The 11869-nt window shown below is 34.7% G+C and overlaps 2 protein-coding genes across 2 annotated transcripts; one reads left to right on the top strand and one right to left on the bottom strand.

Moving 5' to 3' along the window:
- The first annotated feature begins 2189 nt into the window (after positions 1 to 2189).
- LOC148206509 (putative diphthine methyl ester synthase) lies at positions 2190 to 4948 on the top strand. The gene is made up of 6 exons (XM_088104333.1): positions 2190 to 2499; positions 2591 to 2715; positions 2795 to 3024; positions 3631 to 3670; positions 3844 to 3935; positions 4511 to 4948. The coding sequence occupies exons 1-6, from the start codon at positions 2350 to 2352 to the stop codon at positions 4696 to 4698; spliced, it is 825 nt and encodes a 274-aa protein (XP_087960459.1). The 5' UTR covers positions 2190 to 2349; the 3' UTR covers positions 4699 to 4948.
- Positions 4949 to 9565: 4617 nt separating this feature from the next.
- Positions 9566 to 11725, bottom strand: LOC148206508 (pentatricopeptide repeat-containing protein At2g01860-like). Its single transcript, XM_088104332.1, has 2 exons — positions 11568 to 11725; positions 9566 to 11181 (listed from the first exon to the last, which is right to left on the bottom strand). The coding sequence occupies exon 2, from the start codon at positions 11129 to 11131 to the stop codon at positions 9695 to 9697; it is 1437 nt and encodes a 478-aa protein (XP_087960458.1). The 5' UTR covers positions 11132 to 11181; positions 11568 to 11725; the 3' UTR covers positions 9566 to 9694.
- Positions 11726 to 11869: the final 144 nt, after the last annotated feature.

Raw genomic sequence — 11869 nt, 5'->3', positions numbered from 1 at the left:
CACTAAAATTCAAACTCCTTTGTTGTCATCTTCACCCTTCCAAATTTTTCCTCTTGGAATAATTCCCTCCATTGTTGACTCTCCCACTCAGCATGCTACTCAAGAATGCTCCTATTGTGTCTAAATTTGGTATTGTTAAACCAAGTAGCTTTCCTACTTTACTTCTCATTGTTGTAGAACATCCACTAGTGCATAAAGGACTTTTAGACGTTTGTTATTTTGGGCTTTTAACGTCAGATCCCGATCCAACGTCTTTATGGGTGACGTTATTAACCGACGTCTATAGTGCCCTTAGACGTCGGACATGGCATTAACTAACGTCTACTACAGCTCGTGTCTTTGGGTAGCGTAGTAGCACCTTCTTCCTTTGTTAGTTTCGTCATAGAAAAGGTTGTGTCTTTTGGACCTCTTATGGAATTTCAACCGAAAACCGAATCTGGGTCCTTGCCTAGTTCCATTCCAACCGGCAATGAACATGAATACGGTGACATGAGAACTAGGCAAGGACCCAGGTTCGGTTTTGGGTTGAAACGCTATAAGACATGCAAAAGACGCGAGCTTTTCTTACGAGGAAACTAGCAAAGGGAGAGTGTGTTACTACGCTACCCAAAGACACGAGAAAAACTGCATCAAAACACAACGAAAACTCATTTTAATTGGAGTAAAAGTAAGTTTAAATGGTTCAAAAGAGACAAAAACGTACTTGGAAATGTAATGCCGCGGAGAGAAAAGGCAAGAAGGAAGACGATGAAGTGCGCATTACTGCGGGTTCGATTTCTGATTTAACAGCAAACAAGACGTCGGACACAGAGGACACCAACGTCTATTCTCGCCTAGACGTTGGAGCCCTCACTAATATGACGTCTAAAACAACTTTTCACCTACCCTGTCAGGCCATTTAGACGTCGGATGGCGGGATCAGACGTCTATATGGGGGATAAAAAGAACTTTTCATCTACCTGTTAGACACATAGACGTCTGTTAGGAGGGGCACCAACGTCTATAGACGTTGGTGTCCCTTCTAACAGACGTCTATGTGTCCAACTTATTTATGAACATGCCACCGGTCAATAACTTACGTTGATTATTTTGTGGTCCGACGTCTACTCGGTGACGTTAAAGGCCAATTCTACACTAGTGATCTACTTTCAAGAAAGCCTTTTCCTCTTGGAGCCAAGCCATGCAAGTTGAATATAATGCTTTAATGGCTAATCATACATGTTCTCCCACAGCTCTTCCTCTTGGACGAATTGTTCTTCCTCTTGTTATATATATAGTCCATATCTTCTTGTTTCCTGTATATCGAGTATTCATTGAACTCTTACATGAATATCAAGAATAATTTTTCTTCCTCTTAATTCTCCGTTTCATTTCTCTGCTAGATTTTTTTTCTCTCAGACTAAAGATTACTTTCTAATAGCCCTTCGTTATAAAACATTTTTGTGTCATCCTAAAAGGTTCATAATCAAGTGCAAAGAGAAAGCATCAAGGTAAGTTGTAAAAACATCATTTGCTTTAAATTCGCCCTTAGTTTTTCAAATTACGAAGCAAAACAACCTAGAAATAATACAGGACAAGTATATGTCAGAAAAATCTAGACACAAACAACTAAACTTACAGGTGAAAAAACTACGAGGAAATGTTATAAATAGTAAAGACACTTTTTTTCTAGTAAAATTGAACTAGTCTAGTATAAAATTAGTTTAATTAAGTTTGTTATAGTTATAATTAAAATATACAAAAGAATTAAGTTGTACATTTAACATTTTAATTTTGGAAAATGTAAAATATAATATTAATTAATAGAAAATCAAATATGTTTTAGGAATATTTTATTACAGTAATTATAACCTAAATTAAATAAGATTTTAACACTTTAAAAAAATTAAAATACATGTGTTAGTGTTATTAATTTATTTTATAAAGTTAATTTTTCTAATACTAAAAGAAAATTAACACTTAAACAGAATTCAGACTAAACCATCTATATATTTTAATGAAGCTTATTTAAATTAATTTTAAGAAACAATTTTTTTTTCAGTAAAACTGAGTAATAAATTATGCATATTGTATATATAATTAATTTTCGAAATAACTTAATTATTTTGATCCATTTCAAAAACATACATATCTGAATTAGGTATTTTTTAAGACTTTTTTTTTTTTGTTAATAGAAAGTGTAAGAATTAAAGAGACTGCAGTTTCCCTCTTCCCCTTGGAGTGAGAAAACCTAGGAGTGACCCCTGCAACACGACCGCACTCTTTTCTTTCTCTCAGACTCATCTCTCGTTGTGAAGTAAGTGGTTTTTTCTGATTTCAAGAGCAAAGATCAAAGCTTGGAGAACAAAAATGTTATACATAATTGGTTTGGGATTGGGTGATGAACAAGATATCACTTTGAAGGGGTTGGAAGCTGTGAAAAAGTGCCACAAGGTTTATATGGAAGCTTACACTTCCCTCCTCTCCTTTGGTCTCTCCACCAATGGCATCTCCAACTTGGTACCGTCTTTTATCTCTCATTCCTTTCCTTTCCCATTACTCTTTCCCTCTTCAATTTTCACTTCAATTTTCACTCTTTTCATCTTCTTAGGAAAAATTATACGGTAAACCCATTATTCTTGCCGACAGAGAAATGGTAGAAGAAAAGGCCCATGAAATTCTTGCCCAAGCTCACCATGACCACGTTGCTTTTCTCGTCGTTGGGGACCCTTTTGGGTATGCTATTGCTTTCTTCTCAGTGCAACATTTTCTTCCATCAAATTATTCACGGTTTATTTATTGTTGTTTTTCCCAGGGCTACCACTCACAGTGATCTTGTTGTTCGAGCCAAGAATATGGGAATTGATGTCAAAATAGTGCACAATGCATCTGTGATGAATGCTATTGGAATTTGTGGTCTGCAGCTTTACCGATATGGGGAGACTGTTTCTATACCTTTCTTTACTGAGACATGGAGACCTGATAGCTTCTATGAAAAGATTCAGAGAAACCGACTCATGGGACTGCACACTCTTTGCTTGTTAGGTTACTATCTGTTATCTGTGCTTTAAAATTTGCTTGGATAATCTTCTTTGTAGCTTGTGAGAGAAGAAAATAAGAAGAAAAATTAAACTATGTTTGAAACTTGCTCCTGCTAGCTTCCTAATAAGTTAATTTTTAATATATGTGAGCTAATTTTAGTTTATGTAAAAACTTAATTTGTTTTATTTATGTTTTCTTGTATTAATTTTTCGGTGAAGGAAATTGTTCTGTAGATATAACGAACCTGATGTCTCTCTTGTACTTGTAATTCATTATAGTCTGATTCAGTAGGTACTATATGAAACAGTGTGATATATGTTGTGTGTGCTTTTTCCTTCATTGCTGATTAGTGAACTCAAAACCTTTTTATTGAACTTGTTATCTTCTGCTTCTTGGAATGTAATGTTAAAGCCTAGAGTGTGGCGTAAATAACTAAAAGATAGTTAGCATAAGAGTTTGTTATTTTATTCAATAACATGTTCAAAAGATTGTACCATCTGAAGTTAAGGACATTAGAGGAAAACTTTCTTCTTTGACTAGTGTGCTAAAGGTTCTTCCTTTTTGCGTATTGAGAGAGCTAATATAATTTCCAATTTGGTATGGTTACAGATATTCGCGTGAAGGAGCCCACACTAGAATCTTTGTGCAGGTTGATTTTCAAAATAGTATTTTTTTTCTCTTTCTCCTGTTTCTCGTGTAGGTGTTGCTGAAGTTCTGTCAGTCATTGTAATGTTCTGGTAGTATTATGACATTCATTGAATTGTTTAGTTTGAGGCTTTTCTTTGTATGTTTCATGTATCCTTTTTATTGTGGTCATTTCAGAGGAAAAAAAGCTTATGAACCACCCAGATATATGACGATAAACACAGCCATTGAGCAGCTTTTGGAGATTATGCAAGATCGTGAAGAATCTGGTGAGTTCCTAAGCATTAACACCACAGTAGTTTTGATAAATTTCAACTGTAAATTGTTTGCTTCTTGATTGCATTAATTTCAAATGTTTTTAGACCTTTGAAATTTGGGCTGGATACCTTATGACTTCTTGAATGTTTGAATCCATTCCCATTCCCACAGACATTCATAAGTTTCCATGCTTTTGTAATCTGCTCTCTTGGCTGCGTATTTGTTAAGGTGAAATAGTACATTTCTTATCTGGAGAATTTATCAATTCCTTGCTTTTACCAAATCATTGGCTGTATCCTAATTTGTCTGTTGACTGTATATTATGATCACCAGTTCTAGATTTTTTACATGTCAAATTGCTTTGTTTTCAAAGATATTTGAGGTGTTGTTAAAGATCAGTCACTTATGTAATTATGGTCCTTGTTTCTCTGCCCCATGTCTTTATTTGTGGTTCTTAAATGTATGCCCTAGTATTTTCTCATCAGGATCCAATCTTCACTGTGGTAAGCGCTTATACTTTATATATATTTGTCACAAGAAATATATGCATCTAGTTTATAGTGTCCTTCCCCTGTTTGCCTTGTAGCCTATACTGAGGATACCGAGTGTGTTGGGCTTGCACGGCTTGGTAGTGAAGATCAGATAATAGTAGCTGGAACAATGAAGCAGTTGCAGTTAATTGATTTTGGAGCACCTTTACATTGCCTTGTCATAGCAGGCAATACCCATCCTGTGGAGGAAGAAATGCTGGATTTTTACAGATGCAGGACATAGATACTTAAGACAGCAGGACCAATTTAATTTAGCATAAGGGACTTGCTGGTTTTTTGTAGGGGCCCTTTATTTTTGCTCTTTATGTAAAACAATTTTGTTTCTAATCAGGGCTAAAACTTAACTAAAATTCATTGGTGGATGGAGAGTTATGGGTCTTGAAATGTATTCAGCCCCCCAAAAGTGATTATTTTCTCAGTTGTAACTATATATCCAATTGAAATTGGCACCTATGTTATTTTGCTTTCTATCAGATCCTGTGTTCTAGTCTTTGCTTAGTTTATTAAATAATTTGGTTTATGATGTTCTGCTTAGCCTAGTTCGCTGTTGATGTTTTTTTTTTGTTTCTATAACAACTCGTGTTATGAATTTTTCTATTATTTATTTTGTTTCTTAAATTCGACCTATAACGACTAGGACACCATTATAAAGTTGTTTCTTTTGTGAACAAAATTATGCTAAATAAAGTGTATTACCTGGTAGTAGCAAGGGTTTGAACAATGAATGAATTAACTCATTCTGATAAATATAACTTCCAAAAATTTTGGAAGATAAAATAAGTTAAATTTCAATTGAAGTAATATAAAATTATTTTATCTTTTAAATATTGCTTGGATAAAATGATTAAAATTTATTAAATTTTAATTTTCTCATTTAAATAAAATTTAATTATGCAAATAGCTGGACCCAGCTACACTACAAACTAGCTAAAAAGTATAACAAAATCCTTCTACACATTTAGTTTCCTCATTCTGTACTGTTTGCCACACCTTTCATCCAATACATGGAAACGGCGATTTCCAGATTTCTCAGACTAATGTCATTTCATGCAATATTACTTTACTTTTCAGTATTTGGCAATGGTTGGAGAAAATATTTGATAAATTTAGGAAAATAATGAATTAATGATACAGATTGAAATGAAAAAGAAATAAAAATAATAGTCAATTTTAAATATTTTAAAAAAACAATTAGCAGATTCATTGGTAATAATCATATTAGCACCTTCAATTAGAATCCAGCAGTTTCCACACATATCACATGAATAAAACTTCATTTAACAATTTCTCAATGAGATTAAGTGGCACATGACATTGATATATGAACTACAACTTAACTATTTTGGACACAACCATCAGATCTCGTCCTAGTCAACCATATCAGTGTGTCTTTTGCTTCTCCTGTACCATAGACATAGAAGCAGAAACAAAATTCATTGGAAAACTATGTGACTTGGTTCCGAGTTCCATTGATGTAAAAATGTCAACTCATCTATTGATGTAAAGAGTTCTTGCTATCAGAAGCTATTATCTAACTTACCTGAGATATTGCTTGAATTTGATTAATCTCTTCTTCTAATGCATGCAATTTTTCTTCCGACATCATGTAGAACTCAGTTGACAGGATCAGGACAACAAATAAAAATTCGTAATAAACAGAAATGATTCAAAAAATAACAGTTAACAGGATCAGGACAGCAAATAAAATTCATACACATAAAACATTAATCATGTAACTCTCCATTGATGTTGAAACTGTAATCTTGGTCGGAGGAGGCATGGACTCAAAAGAAAATACGTGGGAAAGCACACAACAAATTTGGGGAGGTAGAGAGAGGTGATATTCACTTCAAATATTCTCTGCAATAATAAACTTATCAGGAAGAATTGATCACTTGGAGATAATAATGTCCAATTTTAAATTCTAAACCTATTTCGTTAGATAAAAATGTCCAGTGCTCATGAGGTATTGAATGCTGATCCCGCTCATCCTTGTGCAGCTTTGCTGGATAACATCAGAAGGCTCGGATCTCATGATTGGAAGACTTAAGATTCAAAAAAGAGAGAAAAATAAATTTTAAAGAGGTTGAAAGACCCCTTTTATGATCTTCTATTTATAACGATAGAAATATAATACAATGAGAAAATAAAAGATCTAAAGATTGCATTAGACTCCTAAGTACAGAACTAGAAATAAATCACAGGCACAGCAGAAAGTAGTTCCCAACACAACTACTTTCTCTCTAGATTTTAATACTTATCCTAGTACTCCCTATCAAACTACAGCATATAAATTATATATACCAATATGAGGTTTTTTTAAGGACTTAGTCAATATATTTGTAAGTTGGTCATTTGATCCGATAAACTCAATACAAATTTTTTTTTACAATAAATTTTTCTAAATAAAATGACAATCAATAATCAATTTATGTGTTTAGTTCTCTTATGGAATATTACATTCGACGTAATGTGGAGAGTAACTTGGTTATCACAATACCTTCATTGTCTGAATTTCAAAGAATTTAAACTCTAGGAGTTGTTTCACTCTTACTTTTCCAAAAAATAATATTTCCTCCAAGAAAACACAACATCCCGTGGCAGAATTTTATGAAGTAATGCATGTAACAAGTCTAATTTATCCTAATAATGAGTAATATGCAGTTATAATGCTAAATGGAATGCAAAAACTGAAATCATGCATGTGAACCTAAAACTAGCAGATTTGACAGCATATGTACACATGTTTAAGACCAAATCTGCTTTCTTATAATGCTAATGCAGAAAATATACATGCAGTAATTGGAACAAGTTTAAAGTGATATTTATGAATGAATAATACAAGCTAAAAGCAATGAATGCATGCATGGCTAAAAACCTACAACTGAAACCTGAATTTTACAGATTTACAAAACCTGATGCAGATATGAAGATTCAACATAAATTCTGTCCAAAATGCTATCCAATGCAGAATGAAAAGAAAATACTATGAATGGAGATAGTTGAATATAGTGAAAATTATGTATGAGATTAATCTCTCTTGTGTTGAATATACACATAGGATCCTTTATTTATAATAGAAGAAATATGTACTAAGCCCAAAACACAAATAAGAAATAATAACAAACGGACTAAAGATAAAAGATAAATATAAAATAAAGATAGTATATCCAACACTCCCTCTCAAGCTGGTGCATACAAATCCTATTAACCAAACTTGTTACTAATATAATTAAAGACTTAGTAAAAATATCTGTTTTTTATACTTAAGTGACACCAAATTGCTAATGATTAGCAAAAACGACATTGAAGACAAAATACCAACCCAGAAGACTCCCTCTGAGCAACAAATCTGAGAGGTTTTTCCATGTAAATCTTTTCTTACAAATCACCATTGAGGAATGTATTGTTGACCTCCAGTGAATAAAGAGGTCATTGTTGAAGAGTCACCACGGCTATAAATAAACTAACAAAAATCATCTTTGCCACGGGAGAAAAAGCATATATGGACAGATCAAACACAATGGTGATAGAAGGGAGGTCAAAAGGGACAACAACATAAGAAGTCATTGATGAACAGGAGAGAGAAACCTTAAAAATCTAAGATACTCCAACCAAGACACCTGAAAAAGGAAAAAAGAGCAACCTCAATGCTCTAAATAGTTGCCTGATAGGAGATGGGACGTGCAACAATGCACAACGAACCTAAAAGAGGAAAAATAACGACCTCGACGCTCTAAATTGGCTGAGACGCGCGACCATGCACAACAAATTTGAAAGAGGAAAAAGAGCGACCTCAACGCTCTAAATCACTGCGAGATGTGCTACCATGCACAACGGAAAAGGGAGCAAATCCACAACTTCAAAAGGCGTTGAGCGCACATAGGAGCTCCGATGAAAGCGTCTTGACAACACAATGGTCGCTTGGCCGAAACGATCAAAACTGTGATCGTCAGTTGAAACTGGAACTCCAGTAGTAGCAGCAGTAGACGATGATGCCACCGGCAGCAGTAGATGGCACTGCCGCGGGCAACAACAGGTGTCGTGATAGAGGCAACAAAAATTTGTTTTTCCTCAAAATAACTTGACAATACCATGTTAAATTTAGTGAAAACTATGTATGAGATTAATCTCATAGGATTCTCTATTTATACTAGAAAAAAAATGGTTAAGCTCAAAATACAAATAAAAAATAATAACACTAACTAAAGATAAAAGATAAATATAAAATATAGATAATATCTCTAACAGAGATAAACTGCATATGCAATGGTTCCTACACATCTAGAATAATGAGATGTGATGAAGGATGACATTTAATCATGTAAGAAATACACATAATCTAAGTCACTTCTTGATCCTAAGGGTGGCAGTAACCTTCGTGGTGTTGTAACCATGCTCTACAAAATGCAATGTGTTAAATTGAAAAAGTACCAAACGATGCTAGAATATGAAAGCTGTATGCTAAACATGGATGCTATTGCACAGGATCATGAATCACAACTAAATCTATCAATGACAGCATTATGGATTTGTGTTATTTTCAGTTTATACAATAAAGAATACTATTCTTCTTTCTCTTTTCAATTCTGGATTCCTAACAAATTGGTTCTACTTGCCAAATCAAGATGGGTTGTAAGCATGGAAGGGAGAGTCGGTGCCTTGGAAAGATTGACCATAAAACGGGGTAGAGCCATAGTCAAATTAAGGAAAAGTTTCCAAGAATTGAAAGAAATGATACAGGAATACCAAAATCAAGAAAGGGACTCAAAAGGAAGTGAGAAATCTATCATGAAAGGAAAGAAAGAGGGAAAAACGGGTATGGATGCTAAGAAAGATAGTTTGTGAAACATCAATAAAGGCAAGAAATTCTTTGAAGGAGAATTTCAAGAGTCAGTCAAAATCCCGAAATGGAAATCTCACAAGATTTCAGGAGTCAGTCAAAATCTAATTATGATCAAGAGTTGTAAAATCAATTTCATCAAGCAAGAAGAAAACAGAACGTAAAGATGTGCAAGAACTAAAATCCAAAACAAAAACAACTTGAAATCATATAAGAACAGTAAAGAATGCATGAAGAGTAAATTGGATTGGGAAAGAATTGGAGGAACAACTTGTATTGAAACTGGGAAAATTTACAGCGAGATTATATTAGACAGAGGGATTTACAATTTTGTAAAACAATGACAATGCTTCCAGGATCTTCAAGTCTACAAATTTTAATTTATCACCAGATATTTATCTAGATTGAAACCAGCTATCTCAGCCTCCTTGCGGATCTCTATGCACTTCGCAGTCCTCCCAGAGGCCATGTAAATTTGAAGCATGTCCTTGTATAAGCCAAAAGTGGGAGAAAATCCAGCCTCTTTAAGTTTTGAAAAATATCTCATGGCCCTAGATAGATCATTCAGAGCAACAAACAGTTTTATTACTGCACGATAAGCAGGAAGGTTAAAAAGGCAATTAGAAGACTCCATCTCCCAAACTACAGCCAATGCCTCTCTGTATTTCTTCTCTGTGTAACGACTGTGAATAACAGAAGTGAACATAACTATGCTTGGTTGATAGCTAGACTGCTTAAACCAACTAAACAGGCTCTCAACTACTTCAAATTTCCCCATCTTAACACATACTTTCATTATAGCAGTACAATCTTGCTGGCTTAAATTCAATTCTTCTCGTTCTCCAAGTTCATCCAACAAGGGCAACACATGCCTGTGTCTGTCAGGGTTCTTTCCAAGTTCTAATATTAACTTAGCATAAATGCTAGAATCCAACATTCTTTTATCCCTTCTGGCAACTATTAGAACCTTCCATGCAAGTCTAAGGTTCCCACCCTTTATAAAACCCTTGATCATTGCCTCCAATACCGCACGACTTGCCAGACCAGTATACTGGTCAATGTTGAACGGAATTCTTAACTCATGGTTCCTAGCCAAGACCTCAACAGTTGAGGCCAGAATCCAATCATCCGGGAAGAGGTGTGGTTGATTTTGTGCCCATAAGAATGTCTGCAGAGCTCTCTCAGGGAATCCCATATGACCTAATTCCCTTATTGTCAATGACAACGACCCTTTTCTCAGGAACTGCACCCACTTCCCAAGAACTTTAGATACATCTTCAGCTGGACCAAGTCTACTCATTTCTCTTGCCAGTCCAACTAGGAAACTTGGGCTTTTGTACACTTTCTTAGCCATAGAAGCCCGTGAAGAAACTACAGTTGGAGCTGTCAATTTTACTTGTGTTTTTGGTTTGGGTAGCCCCAAAGGTCGGAGCTTGTAGGGAGCTGGGAGAGGAAGAGGCCTTTCTCGATGTAATTTTCCAGGCTTTTGCGGAATTCTACCTTGGAAAAGTGATGAGATGGCTTCAAGCTCATCTGATTCCCAAACAACACCAATATTTTCATCCTCCTCTTCGTCATTCTCTTCATTGATATCAAAATCATCCTCAGTTGGTTTAGAGGTGGTGCTAGGCTTCTTCAAGAACAAATTAACACCAAAATCTGGAGGTTGCTTAGGATATGGTCGATACCGATTATCCTTTGGTGGTGGTCTTCTTCTTTTCGAATGTGCTGCTAAAGTGACTCTTCTGTAGTTGCAACAAATTCTTCCCACCGGAATAAAATAAACACAGGGAAATGAAAAGGTGCAGTACATTATTCACTAGTACGAATTAAAAATGTGGCAGTTGGATTGTCATTCAGAACCTGCAAAGAAAATAATCGTCATGTGTGTATTTTGTTCGGTGTAGAACTTTTATCAAACAAATAGTGTGCATATTTCAGCACCAAACCCGAAAAATAAGTTACTTCTTATTGGAAAGAATTGAACTTGCCGAATTGGGATGACGAATCTCAATTCCATGAACACACAAACAGCTTTTATTTCATTCGGGTTAAACGGCAAATCTATAATTGTTTTTTATTCACTCCAAAGATAATTTCTTTTTTAGGTTCTCAAATTGTACTTGATGAATAAAATATTGATTAGACTGAATGCAAATCCCTAAATTTGTAGAAAAATGAGTATAAGAAAAATTAGGGAATAAGAGAAATTAGGGAATAAGAGAAATCGTTGGGGAGGGTGAGTGTACCTGGTGAAGAGTGTATTTAATGGAGAGGGGAGAGGTTTCTAGGAATGAAAGGGTCTGTGAGAAAAGTTACCATTTGCTCTCTGCCCAAATCAGAAAAAGAATATATCTGTATCTATTTTACAGTAGCGAGGACAACAAGTGTGTTGCCTCTGCACGGCTTAGTAGTCAGTATCATTAGTAGCTGAGACTGAGGTAAAATCTTTGATTTTATGCAGGGCAACCTGTAGTTTTTTATAAATTAACACCATTACATGTTTTTTTTTTAAACTCTACCTTAGCTTTGTTTTTTCAGAATAACTGCA

This window comes from Vigna umbellata, chromosome 1 (genome assembly GCF_029865625.1).
Source record: "Vigna umbellata cultivar VRB3 chromosome 1, Vumbellata_1.0, whole genome shotgun sequence".
In the NCBI taxonomy this organism is placed as follows: Eukaryota; Viridiplantae; Streptophyta; class Magnoliopsida; order Fabales; family Fabaceae; genus Vigna; species Vigna umbellata.
The sequence above is the reverse complement of the archived record's forward strand: the minus strand, read 5'-3'. Positions and strand labels throughout refer to the sequence as shown.